The sequence below is a fragment of the Danio aesculapii genome, chromosome 13 (assembly GCF_903798145.1).
Source record: "Danio aesculapii chromosome 13, fDanAes4.1, whole genome shotgun sequence".
NCBI classification, from domain to species: domain Eukaryota; kingdom Metazoa; phylum Chordata; class Actinopteri; order Cypriniformes; family Danionidae; genus Danio; species Danio aesculapii.
Genome location: NC_079447.1, coordinates 44,979,172 through 44,995,684, shown reverse-complemented (window position 1 = coordinate 44,995,684; position 16,513 = coordinate 44,979,172). Strand labels below are relative to the sequence as shown.

Below are 16,513 nucleotides of genomic sequence, written 5' to 3'. Positions count from 1 at the left end.
AATTTTTACATGATAGGGTTCACTTTTCAAGGGGACTTATTATGTCTTTTTTTTACAAGATGTAAAATACGTCTCTGAAGTTTCAGCTCAAAATTCCCTACAAATAATGTTTTATAACTCTTTGAAACTGCCTCCTTTAGGCTTTGATCCTAATTGTGCCATTTTTGTCACTGTCGCTTTAAATTCAAATGAGTCTGTGCTCTTCAAAAGAGGGCAGGGCTATAAATGCCTATGTGTCAGCATAGTGGCAGATTCAAAAGCAAGAGTAACATCCTATTCTAATGAGGAAGAGATCATCACTAATGGGCGGGGCTTTCCCCCTCTGATGATATGGAAAGATGTGCGAATGTCAAGTGTTTCTGCAGACTGTTTCTATGAAGTGTGATTTATAAAAAAATAAAATGAATACATTTTTACCATTAGAAGTTGGTTATATTATTATATTATATTCAGTTTTTTTTTTTTTTAAACAAAATACAAACCCCTTTAATACAAATTCTTGAAAGTTCTGAGGTGAATACAGTAAATATGAGGTTCTGTTCATTCTTTGCATTTTTGGATTGTGTTTGCAGAACGCCTTTCCAGTGTCTGGGCAGCTCTACACAACCCATCTCCTGTCACTTGAAGCGCTGCTGACAGTGATTGACAGCACCGAGGCTCACTGTCAGGCCAAAGTGCTCAACAGCGCTTTGCAACAGGATCAGTCCGAATCCACAACCGTAGGAGACAGTTCAGTCAGTACCATCACAGATTCACCCGCAGGTGGGTAAAATGAAAAGTCCCATTATGGACACAAAGTAAATGCTGTAAAAAAATTAGTAGAACTAGATACTTCACAGGACCTTTGTTTCTCATAATGGCAAACTCTTCTTTTGTTCATCGCATACAGAAACTGGCAAATCTCATCCCAGTTCTAATGGACAGAACTCTTTGGCGTCTGAGATGAGGGCTTCCTGTCCTCCCACCAGCGGTCATCTCATGGCAGAGAAGATGAGATTAGGTAGACAGGACCAGGAGGAGGTGGACACAGGTACATCCTAGCACTTTACATGTAAAATGCAACAATTGACTAAAGGTCCATTCACACAAAGCAAGATAACAATAAAGATAGAGTTCCAAAAACTCTATATGTAACGGAGGACAGCTAGCGAAGTGCAATGCAGGTAAACCTCACTCCTCTGACCTCAAAGATGCTATGGGCCATGGTAATGGCCATGGTCTTTAGCCTCCTTGTTAGAGTATAATAATTGATCTGATGGGTATTTTAACCTGAAACTTCAGACACAATTCGGAGACACCATATTTTACATCTTGTAAAAGAGGCAAAATCGAAGCTCTTTAACCTCTCTTTTTAAAAATTATTTATTGATAATGACCATCTAGAAAACAATTTGTTATACCATCAGAAAGATTGATGATTTAACACATTTTTATTGCTGGACAGTAGGGATGTCCTGATTAGGTTTTTTTGCCCTCGAGTCCAAGTCATTTGATTTTGAGTATCTACTGAAACCAGATCTGATGCTTCTATAATACATAAAAAAGAATAAAAAAAGGTGAAGAAACAGATCTATGTTGTTCCTTATTTTTTATTTAATTCATTTTATTTTAACATTCAACAACTCTGTTAACAAACAGAGCACTTCTGTGTGGTAGCTCAGAACAATCAAGTAATAAATAACATAAATTCTTCACTTTTGGACTTCAGTGCAACAGTAAATGTAAAAAAAAACTAATATAAAAGCAGATAGCACCTAAATTTAAAATACCTGGCTGGCAATGCCAAATTTACACATCTCACAGTTTGCTATGGCAATGTTGTCGTCATTAACTTTATAATAACTCCAGACCACAGACATACTCGTGCTTTCCGCTCCAAGCTGATTTTGTGTTCTACTTTCTAATTTAACCAATAGCATCTCTGACAAAGTGATGTCATGCCGCACTAACTCTGTGCCACCGAATAACTATAGATGTGTTCAAAAATAAAGAGTTAAAAAAAAAAAAAAATATATATATATATATATATATATATATATATATATAATGTATTGTGCTTGGTGTAAATCGGCCTTAAGACAACATACAGTCATTTGAACCAGACATTGAAGAACTTTGAGTAAACAAATGCTGATTTGTCTTAATTCAGGAGAGAAGAAAATCTCGAAGAAGCCTCATCGTTTTTCCAGCTATCTTCCAGACTCTCAGGAACTTCTGGAAATCAAGAACAAGAAGAAGGTGAGCACACTTCAATCTGCATGCCTTTGCATTTTACATTTGTGAATATTAAAACCTTCTTCAATGCAATAACATTTTATTTTATTTTTATTTATTTTTTTATTAATTGTACCCCAAAGCTTCTGATCACGGGTACAGAACAGTTCAATCAGAAGCCCAAGAAAGGCATTCAGACCCTGCAGGAGAAGGGCCTGCTCAGCAGCCCCATGGATAATAACGAGGTAGCCCAATGGCTGAGAGAAAACCCCCGTCTGGATAAGAAGATGATCGGAGAGTTTATCAGCGACCGCAGGAATACTGACCTGCTGGACAGTTTTGTAAAGTAAATCTTCTCTTTCTAACTTGCGATTTGATGTAAGGCATCTCTTTAGATGACTAGGTGTGAATTACATTTTTGAAAAGGAATGATGTTCCAGGATCAACAAAGACATTAATACAGGATCGCATCGTACTAAGTAAGATCACACACACTCCGAAATACAGGCGCAAACTCAATTCTACCCCTTAGCCTTTCACCTTACCTGTGAAGGGGTAGGGGTGTCCCCATTCTTTTTAGCTTGAAGGCATAGGGCTAATGGAAAAGGCTAGATACCCCTTGAAATGAAGATTTTTCAGCACCACACTCAACCAAGGGGTACGAAAATTTCCCAGAATACACCATCTGCATCGGCAGCATGGCTGCACAAATTAGTCATTAGTTATTTTTGTCAATATTACAAATTTTTACAACAAATAAGCCTAAGTAATATATAATATATTCATAACAGCGTTCGTGTTTTACCATCATGCTTAAAAAAAAAACGGCAAAATAAAAAACGCAAAATTTCGCTATCTAGAAACCACACTGAACTGAGCTAAACTGAGCTGAACTTAAACATTAAAAACTGAACTACCCTGTTCCAATTTACTATGACCTTTTATGTGAAGCTGCTTTGACACAATCTACATTGTAAAAGCGTTATACGAATAAAGGTGAATTGAATTGAATCCATAATAATAACTCCTGTATTGCAGTCCCACAACATTTTATCACCCGATGACACTCGAATACCCTTTTAGAAAAGTCTAGTGGCTTGGAATGACCTTTTTACAATGTCTGCTAGTTAGCATGGTTCTGAAAAAATGTTTCAATACGGTTTCTAGTACAGTAGAGTATGCAGTTATTTACGTTTCCACTGACAAAAGTATCAAAATAGTGAACCATACTGTCTCTTGTTTTTTGGCACTCTTTTTTGAAGAGTAACCGGCACAACAGTACGCCATTAAAAAGATGGAGCTAGACTCTCTGCTGAACACTTGGTTTACAGAGAATCCTCACCAGTGTGTGCAAAACATGAAGTGCCGTTTTTATATGTACAACACAATAATAAAACTTTGACAGAGCAAAGCAATGAATCATGCTCTAACAAATTTTGTTTTCATCTTGAGACAAACTGCCACATGCCAAGAATACAAGAACATGATCAGCTGTATGTTCTCTGTTGTTTACAGTGCATTAAGCATTCTTTTTTTGAGTGAGAATGACATTAATTGCAACTATCTGGCATAGGGATCCAACGATTAACCGATTTCACTATTAACCGTGCTTTAATTAATTGTAAAGGCTGCTCAACACCACGTTTCTGCACGAAACTAAACTGCTGCATCTATACAAGGTTATGCCAATTGGACGCTAGTTTACAGTTCCGAGCTTGTACACCTAGGCTAATACCTACGCACACATGATTAACTATGGCTGAGGCTATTAACTTAGGGTTGTTCACATAGCATGTCTTTTGCGCAGGCAAGTTCGTTATTTCCTATAATAATAATAATATTAAGATAAATATTGAGAGTGAAGAATGCCCTGAGCGCACCACGAGTCATGTGACAAGAACTGGACTGAGCAGCTTCATACTTTGTATGGAATATACAGATTTTTACTCAAAAAAAAAAAAAAAAAAAAATGTTGTGATATAGTTGATCAAAAGTGCCTTTCAGACAGAGGTTCAGCAGCCTTTGACCACATTTGTTCTCTTTAAAAGGAAAATACTTAACTAACATCATGCTTAGATTTAGATTAGACAAATACAACTTTTTATTTATTCTTAGTTTTTTATTTTTATGAATTAATTGTTCTGTCATTGGGCAGTGTGGTGGCGCAGTGGGTAGCGCTGTCGTCTCACAGCAAGAAGGTCACTGATTCGAGCCTCGACTGGGCCAGTTGGCATATATGTGTGGAGTTTGCATGTTCTCTCCGTGATCACGTGGGTTTCCTCCGGTTTCCCCCACAAGTCCAAAAACATGCATGGATAAGCTACATTGTCTGTAGTGTATGTGTGTGAATGAGAGTGTATGGGTGTTTTCCAGTGATGGGTTGCAGCTGGGAGGGCATCCGCTGCATAAAACATATGCTGGATAAGTTGGCGGTTCATTCCGCTGTGGCGACCCCAGATTAATAAAGGGACTAAACCGAAAAGAAAATGAATGAATGTTTGGTTATTTATTTTCAGTGTAAAATTATTATGTTTAAATCCCAAAAACTTTTTTCCACTTATTTTTAAGTCCAAAAAAATGGAATGTTTTTTTTCTGCTCTAATAATTGATTGTTGAGCAGCAATAAATAACCCTTAAAAATATAAAGAGTGTTCATGGGATTTACTTAACTAGTAGTGATTTGAAATTAATGAATGCATAATAATCATGATAATGTGAAACCGTGATTATTCCTCACATTATAATCATGCAACCACAGTCTACAATCGTTGCATTCCTAAATTACCCATTCCTAACCACACCTCAGTAGAAACAAGGCATTAGATTTTCTTTGTCCGTTAACTCAGAGTTGAGTTGATTGTCCTATTAACGTTCACCAACACAACCCTAGTTTAACTCCTGAAACTGAATACTGTCCTTTAGATCTTCTTCTCACTGTTAAGTGCTAGCAGCCTCAAAGTGACAGTCAGTATGTTGTTTGAGATAATTATGCTTTAAGTGGTTTTAAGGTCATCTCTGTCTCTTCCTCAGCACGTTCACTTTCCAGGGGCTGCGCATAGACGAGGCCCTCCGCTTGTATCTGGAGGCTTTCCGTCTTCCTGGCGAAGCACCTGTCATTCATCGGCTTTTGGAAACCTTCACTGACAACTGGCATGTAAGTCAGCTGCCACACACACACACAAGCATGGGCTGGCAGGGACTGAAGTGAATATATATATATATATATATATATATATATATATATATATATATATATATATATATATATATATATATATATATTTATACACACACTGGAGCGGGAACACACACATATACTCTTTAAATAGGTAGTAGGTTCGCTGCAGTCACAGACACAAGCATTCTTACAGTTCTTCCATTACCACACTCCAAGGCAATCCTGGCCACCAACTGGCCCCATCATCAGGTAATTAGGGACAGTGGAATAGCACTTCGCCTGAGATCAAGGACAGGGTCATTAGTCACGCAGGTAATCGGGGAAGAGGAAAATGTTGCACCGGGAAGTGATACACATCCATACACCCCGCAGAAAGCAGCTCAGGCGATCCGAGGACATTTCCAGCAGGCTCACTTATGTGCTTATTAAAAGCGGCGCTCTCTGAGTGACCTGGAAAGTATTCGTAGTAATTTCTTTTCTTAGTCGCCATTCTCAATCACTACGAATGAGCTCATGTGATTATGCCACACAGACACGCGGGTCGCGCCCTCCCCGATGGCAATGTATCGAAACTGGAAGGGATTCAGTTTCTGACATTTACACTGGCAGGAGATCCCTGAGGAATTACTGTGCCCTTTTATATTTTTCATGTGGCGAATGATTTGAGTCTGTAAAGATAAGTGTACATATTAGGTGATTTGATCATGCTATTCTTGCACTCACAGTCAAGTATTTGGCCTTGTTCTTTTGTGTGCAGAAAGTGAACGGTAATCCCTTCCAGACAAATGACGCTGGCTTCGCCCTGGCTTACGCCGTGATCATGCTAAACACCGATCAGCACAACCATAACGTTCGAAAGCAGAACATCCCCATGACTTTGGAGGTAAGTGACGCATGTTCATTCTACAGATGCAGAAAAAGTTGACCTGTTCAGAGCTACACACGCAATCCCTCTCTCAGATCAGTTTCAGCTACGTATATGACTTAACGGTATAAGATAAGTGGATTACGTGTTTTTCTTGTAAGTGTGTTATGAAACTTGATTGCCTAGATTTACCACACATACAGATTACTGTTATGTAGCCAGGCCTCACTTTTATGTGCTTTAAGCAGCTGGCCTCGGTTTTATAAAGCTATGAGCTTATAGTATATGAAAAAAAATCAGTCACAGTAGTCACACATATAGACATTTTACTGACTGTACATGTGTCATTTGAAGAAGTATTTATAAAGAAGAAATACAAAAACATGCTGTGAACCTCACGGAACTAAAGAGAACAAGCGTACATTTTGAGGTTTCGCTTTTTTGGGGAGTTTATGGTTTCATGGAAACCTCATATAAAAATTCTAATTTCATATTGATTAAAACAAACAAAGAAATAAGATTATAATAAGAGGGTTAATACTCTTGTTGATGTTTAAAAGTCTTTACAATAACTTTAAAAATATATATACACTAGTATCCAAAGGTTTGTGACCACAAGCGACTATAAAATTACTTCCATTGTTGGCAAAGAATTTGAAGAGGATAAACGGAGGTCAGAACCAGCTCCAAGTGGGTGGGACTTGAGCTCCAAGTGGGCTCAACACATTTCATTTATTTAATGTCTTGTACATGACACGGAGTCCAACCTATTGTGTTTTAGGAATGTCTACATCTACACCACCCCTAAACCTAACCTCAGTCACCTGTTGGGTTTTATTAACATCTACACCTACCCACCCCTAAACCCAACCTTAGTCACCTGTTGGGTTTTATTAACATCTACACCTACCCACCCCTAAACCCAACCTTAGTCACCTGTTCGGTTTTATTAACATCTACACCTACCCACCCCTAAATCCAACCCCAGTCACCTGTTCGGTTTTATTAACATCTACACCTACCCACCCCTAAACCCAACCTCAGTCACCTGTTGGGTTTTATTAACATCTACACCTACCCACCCCTAAACCCAACCTCAGTCACCTGTTGGGTTTTATTAACATCTACACCTACCCACCCCTAAACCCAACCTCAGTCACCTGTTGGGTTTTATTAACATCTACACCTACCCACCCCTAAACCTAACCTCAGTCACCTGTTGGGTTTTATTAACATCTACACCTACCCACCCCTAAACCTAACCTCAGTTACCTGTTGGGTTTTATTAACATTTACACCTACCTCAACCACTAAACCCAACCTAACAGTATCCTGTTGTGTTTATTAACATCTACACCTACCACAACTAGGGTTGGGTCGATAGACGATGCCATCGTCCATCGCCAATAGACATCACAATGCTGAGCTGGCATTGTCGATCCTTCACCCTGCCTCATCGTAAACCCGCTCTTGAACAATACACATTTAGGCCCCGTTTACACTAGTAATACGTCTTAGTTTTAAAATGGCATTTTAGAATTAAAATGATCCACATCCACACTGGCGTTTCATCTAGCATATCTGAACAGCCCTCCGTCCGCTGAAAATGCACACCACATGACCACACACACGCACAGTCACTTTATCAAGGATATACCGCTGGATCACGTCTCACTATAGTTGTTAAACGTGATATTTAATTAATCTTGTGTTTAATTGATGTCTACACCAGATCCAACCCTAAACCAAATATCACTGAATCCCGTTGTTTTATTAATGTCTACTACACCAACCTCAACCCTAAACCCTACCTCACAATAACGTATTGTGTTTTATTTAGGTCTACGCCTACCCCAACCCTAAACCCAAACTTACAGTCCTCTGTTGTGTTTTTTTATTGTCTACAACTACCCCAAACCTACACCCGACCTCACAGTAACCTGTTGGGTTTTATAAACATCTACATCTGCCTCAACCCTAAATCCAACCTCACAATAACCCGTTGTGTTTAATTGATGTCTACACCAAACCCAGCCCTAAACCCAACATCAAACCTAGACCCAAGCTCACAGTATCCTGTTGTTTTATCAATGTCTTCTACACCTACCTCAACCCTAAACCCAACCTCACAGTACCCTGTTGTTTTATTAACGTCTACACCTACCCCAACCCTAACCTCAATCTCACAGTAACATGTTGTGTTTTATCAACGTCTTCTACACATACCCCAACCCTAAGCCCAACCTCACAGTAACCTGGGTTTTATAAACATCTACACCTGCCTCAACCCTAAATCAAACATCACAATAACCTGTTGTGCTTAATTGATGTCTACACCAAACCCAACCCTAACCCCAACATCACAGAATTCTGTTGTTTTATTAATATCTACTACACCAACACCAACCCCAACCCTTAACCCAACCTCACAGTATCCTGTTGTGTGTTATTAACGTCTACACCTACCCCAATCCTAAACTCAATCTCGCAGTAACCGGTAGTGTTTTAATAATGTCTACTACTCCCACCAGAACCCCAAACCCAGCCTACTTGTGATATAAGTCCCTCCCATTTGGAGATCACCCAGCCTACTTGCTGTGCAATCCCTCCCACTTGGAGGTCTCTAGGCTGCAGCGATGCCTACTTGAAGAATTCTATTGAAAATAAATAAATCTTTTAGATTTCCAGTTCTTTAAGCTTTTCTAAACAAAAATAGATATCACAGTATCTACAAAAAGACCGAATAACACAACTGTCTTGTTGATAATGGAAATACCTTTTACATAAACACCAAATTAACATATTAAAATGATTTCTGAAGTGTCATTGTGAACTGCAGGAATGGCTGCTAAAAATCTGCCTTACCGTGAAAGAAAAAAAAAAAGATTGAAAGATAAATAAAAATAGAATTGGTTACTTTTCTAATAAATTAATAGAAATTAATTTAATTAACAGCGCATAATGAGTACACCCCTCACAAATGTCTCATTTAGATTAATATATTTTTTAAAAGGACGCTTCACAATATTATATTTGTGCATATACATTAGATTATGCTGAGTTCCGACTGCATGATTTTAAAAGTAGTCGTGTCACAGATGTTTTCACACTGCATGACTATCTGGGCTAGCTTTTTTGTCACTGCTTTGTTTACACTGCAAGATGGATCGGCGACAGGGGGTTTCACATTGCATGACTTTAAAATAGGAAAAATCGCTGACAACTACATCCAAACTACGTCTCACAACCAAAAACGCATAGTATATCTTTTGTTATTAACTACATAACGAGAAAGAAGCCTTTAATGGGGTAGAAAATAGACATATTTGCTCACTTGGGTTTGAAGGGAATTAGCAATTACTCCTCTGCTTTCTTTTTTGACCCGGTTGTTATATTGCCCACATGACATGTCAAACAGACACTGGTGCTCCTGCCAAATTTCCACTAGTTTTTCCTCCATTTCATGGGTCCAAATAAACTGAAAATGAGCGCTTTTAACTTCTCCCTCAACCTCATGCTGGCCTCAGGTACACACACTAGTGAATGCTGCTCTCTCTCATTGGCTGTAGGCGATCACCGATGTTCTTTTCAGTCAAAACTCATTTCACACGGCATGATTTGAATCGCCGATAGCTACAGATATTTACCAAATATCTCACTTGCATCGGCGAATCATCGACGATTCTCTCAGATCGCATTTTTGATCATGCGATTGTGTGATTGTTACTCGCGTGCACGAGCATCGATTTACCTGTGATTTCAGGCATTTGTCTGCGATTTCTCAAAACCTGCCGGTTAGTCAAAATGGGGGCTAAAATCATGCAGTCTGAACTCGGCATTAGTCAGCTCTGAAGCCAAATCTAAAGCTAATCTAACAAGATTACGAAATTAGTAGCCCAAATTGAAATGTTTAGGTGAAATATTACATAAAAAATTATAAAGAGCAAAAATCAAGAGAAACAAACAAAGAGTTAGTTTTTTTTTTAATTAATTTGTATTATCTTTCTATTCCTAATGATTTTTGGTGATTTAAAATATTAGTTTTAAAAAAAATATCCATTTAATAAATCTGTTTTGTTCTATTGTGACCAATATTCACTGAGAAATTAATAATAGAGAGAAAAAAAAGATGTGTAACGTGTGGCTGCGGCTGCTTGCATCTTTTCTTCAGCACCCACTGACACCTTGAGTTTTCCATGCGTTAGCACCAGATCCATTTAAACAGATGATCACACAAACCTTCAGTGTTGTAAAGGAATACAGGGAGCAGTGGGAATGGTAATCAGCAGGTATTCAGTCTGAGCACAGAGGGGATCAGCGGTGGAGAAGTGAAAGGCGAGCAGCAGGAGACGCGGCGGGACTGGGCTTTTGGCAGACGGCACGTCCAGCTGTCTTGTCTCTGTGTCAGCTAGCATTTATGTGCGTGTGTGTGTGTGTGTGTCTGTTCCCTCTCTCCAGCCATAGAAAATGCAGTCCTGGAAAGACCCTCTGTTTACTCCTCTGTTTATTTCTCCTTCTGTTCATCCCTCTCTCGGGGGGAGGAAGCTCGGGTTTCCCTTGCTTTACCTGCCATTAAGAAAGTATGCAGTAAAACAGTGGCCTAACGCCATCACTCAGCAGCGGACGTCTGTGTGTTTATTTGAGCTGAGCTTGGCCTTAGACCAGCCTGCTTAACACTAACACCTATTAAGTGACACCAGCAGTAATAAACCGAGACCAATTATTGGATTTGAAAGGCGATAGTTGGAGGATGTCGCCGTAATTGGATGGAATGAAGGCATTTTAATCAGTTTCCTCCTCCTGTTTGTTGTTTTATTTTATTTTCCCAGCAATTCAAGAAGAATCTCAAAGGTGTGAACGGAGGAAATGACTTTGATCAAGATATGCTGGAAGACATCTACAATGCCATCAAGTTAGTGCTCGTTGTCTTGTTCACTTGCAGTTGTTGCTTTTTCTAATATATAAAATGGGGGAGATGTTTAATACAATACATTTTTTCACTGATAAGTTTTTGTATGATGAAGGTCTTTGTGAATAAAACCACGTTTATACAGAAACTTGCGAACAATTTTGAGAGAAAAAAAAAAAAAATATATATATATATATATATTAGTAAATATGTCCGCAAATTTTTGTGTATATATATATATATATATATATATATATATATATATATATATATATATATATATATATATCTGTGTGTATATATATATATATATATATATATATATATATACATATACATATAAATATACATATATATACATATAATTTATAATATATATGTGTGTATATGTATATATATATATATATATATATATATATATATATATATATATATATACATACATACATACATACATACATACATACATACATACATACATACATACATACATACATACATACATACATACATACATACATACATACATACATACATACATACATACATATATATATATATATATATATATATATATATATATATATATATATATATATATATATATATATATATACATACATGCATGCATACATACATACATACATACATACATACATACATATTATAAATTATATATGTACATATATATATATATATATACATATATATATATACATATAATTTATAATATATATGTATGTATGTATATATTTATTTTTTTTAAAACCATTTTAAGGTCAAAATTATTAGCTCCTATATATTTTTTCAATAGTCTACAGAAAAAACCATCGTTATACAATAACTTGCCTAATTACCCTAACCTGCCTAGTTAACCTAATCAACCTAGTTAAGCCTTTAAATGTCTCTTTAATCTGTATAGAAATGTCTTGAAAAATATCTAGTCAAATATTATTTACTGTCATCATGGCCAAGATAAAATAAAACAGTTATTAGAAATGAGTTATTAAAACTATTAGGTTTAGAAATATGTTGAATAAATCTTCTCTCCGTTAAACAGAAATTGGGAAAAAAAATAAACAGGGGGGGGGGCTAATAATTGACGGCGGCTAATAATTCTGACTTCAACTATATATTCATATCTCTTATTAGGTATCCTACTATGTTAGGTGTGCAGTCTGACACAATGTCACAAATCATTAAAATAAAGCTTCTTTATTTTGATCTCTTGTCAAGTCAAGATCTAAAACGGTAGGCATTAAGCCAAAGGATTTTATATAACTTTTAATTTTATTCACGATCTTACTTTCTCCCAGATTTCCCTCCCCGGAGCATCTGACATCATGTACCTCACTCAGGACATGCATTAGGGCTTCCCCTACTGTAATAATCCTAAAACACAGATTGTCATGCAACTCGTCAATGACAGGGAAACGTTTTCTCTCGTTAACTACAGGGAAAGAGTTAAATAAAATATTTATCAATTTGAAGTACATCATACCAGCCATACATGTGAAGCAAAAATAATGTCCTTCAATTCGGTCACGTCCAGCGCCATCATTCTTAAGCCAAACCCCATCATTGTCAGCTTGTTAGATGTTTGCTCCTGCTTTCTTTCACAGTCTGACGCGCATCAACCGCCTAATTTGTGTCGTGTTATTCACTTGATTTGTGCCACAGGATGCCTAATCACATCTTTGCATTAACTTGACATGTAAATATCTCGTGCTTCATCCACTTCTGCTTACTGCACAGGCTGAAAAACACTTCCATGTAATGTAATGATTGTGAGGGCGCAGGTGAGGCGTCATTTTTTGAGAGACACTCAAATGCATCACGCGGGCTATGTATGCACGTCTATAAGTCATGTAAAACAGTTCATTGCAAACTGAAATAAATATCATTTGATTATATGATTTTGAATTGGATGTTTAATGAGATTTTTTACATTTTTGCGATTATTTTTCATTTAATTAAGAATTTTGCAGTAGCACAAAAAAATTTCGACTTTTTGTTGATTTTGTGTTGGATTCAGCGATCGCGAAATTGCGAAAAACTATGGGGTCTTTTTTAGTATTTAGAGTTAAACAGTAGAGATTGGTCTTCTGTAAGAGTGTTTTGGACTTAATTCCACCTGCCATATATTAATTTTGTTGATAACACAAACCAAAACATTTGATTTTCAGTTATGTGTTTGTTCTTCTGATATAAATACAGATTCTGAAATAATTTGGCCCTGTATGTTAAAGTTGTCTGCATGGCTGGCATGCTGTTTACAAGATTACTTGTGAAATAACTAGGAAAAATATTGTACGCGTTCAATAGATTGAGCTGAAAATGTAAATCTAAGCATACCGTATTGTTTTCCAGTAAAGTGTATGTATGGATTTATGAAAGTAGAGCTGCTATTGAGTTACATCATAGCTATATGACTTTAAGCTGTTATTACAAATTAAGAATATGAAATTATTTCTGGAGTTATACACTATGAATTAAGGTTTTTTGATTTTAATTCCAGCAGTGCATAGTTGCAACTGTATTTTATTGTAATCAATTTAATTATAATATCAGCATAGCTGTCCAAATTGTGGTGTGAAAATAAGGCATCCGCTCTGCTTCAAAGTGCGTGTACAGGATCCACTTGGGAAACGGCGTCTATTTATCATTATGGATTGCGTCTGACAGTCACGTGCCACTACATGGCCTGACTGTTTTGCAGATTGCATAGGAGGGGCAACGGCGCCTGTAATGAAAAGGAAGGGAATGTGTTTTCATTCCGAAATAAAATTAAAGCGCAGAACAGACTCGCATTTAAGATCGAGGGGCGTCCCCTTGTGTTTCGGCGGTATGGGTTGCGTATAGGGAGGATTGGCTTTTTAATGTTTATTGCCAGCTTTCATAGAAAGATTGAAAATATGGGAGAAATACGGGAAAATACCTTTACGGGATGATAGTGTGATAGAATTGTAAAATATGGGAGAAGTTATATAGCTATATCTCACCAAATCCAGTTAATTTCACAATGAAATGATGACGAAATAGCTTAAAATAGTGTTTTTTTTTTGGTTTTGATAGTTTCGTGAAAACCTCATATACAAATTCAATCTTCATAACCATGTTTCTAGTGAATGAATGAAAAGAATAAGATGGATGAATGGATGGGTTAGTACTCTTGTTGATGTTTAAATATCTTTCCAATTACCCAACTGTGAAAAATATATATACAATAGCATCCAATATTTTGACCAAAAGTGATTTTTGTCAAATATAAAGAGACTTAGTTTATGAAAAGCAATTATTATTTAAAGTATTTAGTAAATATTTACTTTACTCTAATTTCTGACCAACTAATTGCCTGTTTGCTAAATAAAAGTATTAGTTTCTCTATTTATATGAAAGTAAGTACCAAAAAAAAAATCTTGTTGAGCTCTGTTTATTTATGTGTTATAAACCTCCCGCCTTTGGTCTTTAAGTGTGCGGATATAATAGCTCTTGCTAATGATGTATACAATGGCTCAGATGGGATAAGTGGAGATAAACGTATGTGGTCCTGCAGGAACGAGGAGATTGTGATGCCGGACGAGCAGACGGGGCTGGTGAAGGAGAACTATGTGTGGAGTGTTCTGCTGCACAGAGGAGCCTCCGCTGAAGGGATGTTCCTGCATGTGCCGGACAGCAGTTACGACCGTGACCTCTTCTCCATGACCTGGGGACCCACTATTGCCGCCCTCTCCTATGTTTTCGACAAGAGCCTGGATGATACTATTATTCAGAAGGCTATTGCTGGCTTTAGGTAAGACCTGCAGATTTGGCGGACCGGTTTTAGAAACTGCCTTCAAATTAGAGTTCAAATCAAGTCCTTTAATTTGATGGGAATTTTTAAAAGTTGATTAAGTTGATGTCTTTAGCTTGCATTGAGCTGATGTGTATGCAGCTTACACACAAAACGTACAACAGACACATCGAAAAAAAAAGCATAAGAGCATAAAAGCATAATAAGCATGCATAAGCTTGTTAAAAGTCCCATGAAGTGCTTTGAAATGTATTTTTTCATGTTTGACGTAATCTAAATCGAAATATGAAGAGAGGGTGAGATGTAGCTCATTCTCTTTTTAATAAACAGCCAATAGCATTTTGTTTCATCACAGCTAGAATGGTTGAGCGTAAGCGCATCAAATGTGAAGTGTCTTAAAGGGGGCGGGGCATGTCAGATACTAGTGAGCATTTGATTGGTCGAAGTCAAAGGTGATGTGAATAAAACTGTTAATCCATTTTGTTGGAAGTGACAAGCTTTACTTGTTTATATCAGTTTTATATCTCCTAAATGCAGATTTTGTAAAAATCTTAAACATTATCTGATTATTTAACTGCATTTTGCAACTCAAAGAGGTTATTTTCAACTGTATGGAGCACAATAAACCTAGAAAGATCCTGACTTCTGCCAGAAAATGGTTAAAACAGAGTCATTTTCCTTCAACCATTGTACATTATTTTACAGCAAAAAAAATTATTTAATTGTTTTACAATTATGTTTTTTTTTTCATTAAAAACTTCATAATAATATAAAGTGTTGTTTTTCATCAAAAAAGTACCGAACCGATAAGTGGTATCGATAAAAGTAGTAATACCGTTAAAACCTTAACGATACCCATCCCTATTCATGAGTCAACATTGGCCTTTCGTATTCTACAGATTTTGCTTATAATGCACAATTTCCTATGTACATTTAAAAAGAAAATAACAACGACTAATGCACCAGTTGTGCACATCTCAGTCAATTCTATTTACACTTAGTACTGTATTATTCCTTTTATTGAATATTTAGATGGCTCTGTTAAATGATCAATTACAGATCATTTTTACAATCTAACTAGCCTTTTATCTACTGTAAATACGTTTAATTTCGGTGAGAATGCTTACAGATTAAGTGTCACTTGCACATCTTGCATTGTTAAGGTTGCCAATTTATCGATTGGTAATTTAAATGACAGTTAATCATGGAAAATTTGATATTGACAACCTTAATTCACATGTATTAAAATTCTTATTGCTAACCTGTTGTATATTTATGTAGATAAAGAAAAAATGTCCTTATTATTTACTCACACTCAAGTGGTTATCAACTTTTCTGAATTTCTGAACACGATGTTTCTGAAGAATGTTGGAAGCAGCCACAGATATCCATATCAGGAACAAAAAATACTATCAAGGTCAATGGCTTCAGCTTTTCAACATTCTTCAAAATATCTTCTTTGTACATCCTCAGAAGAAAGAAACTGTGTTCGTACTACTTATGAAGTAAATGATGACAGAATTAATTTTTTTGTTTGAACTATTTCTTTAATCA

At 36.6% G+C, this 16,513-nt stretch overlaps 1 protein-coding gene across 5 annotated transcripts in view; it reads left to right on the top strand.

The window, feature by feature from the left end:
* Positions 1 to 16,513, top strand: part of gbf1 (golgi brefeldin A resistant guanine nucleotide exchange factor 1) — a 197,086-nt gene that overhangs the window by 138,558 nt on the left and 42,015 nt on the right. For all 5 annotated transcript variants that reach the window (XM_056470372.1, XM_056470370.1, XM_056470369.1 and 2 more), the window contains 8 exons: positions 573 to 762; positions 890 to 1,030; positions 2,150 to 2,238; positions 2,358 to 2,560; positions 5,245 to 5,368; positions 6,150 to 6,275; positions 11,087 to 11,169; positions 14,723 to 14,959. In XM_056470372.1, the coding sequence (XP_056326347.1) occupies positions 573 to 762; positions 890 to 1,030; positions 2,150 to 2,238; positions 2,358 to 2,560; positions 5,245 to 5,368; positions 6,150 to 6,275; positions 11,087 to 11,169; positions 14,723 to 14,959 (1,193 nt within the window). The remainder of the gene's footprint in view (positions 1 to 572; positions 763 to 889; positions 1,031 to 2,149; positions 2,239 to 2,357; positions 2,561 to 5,244; positions 5,369 to 6,149; positions 6,276 to 11,086; positions 11,170 to 14,722; positions 14,960 to 16,513) is intronic.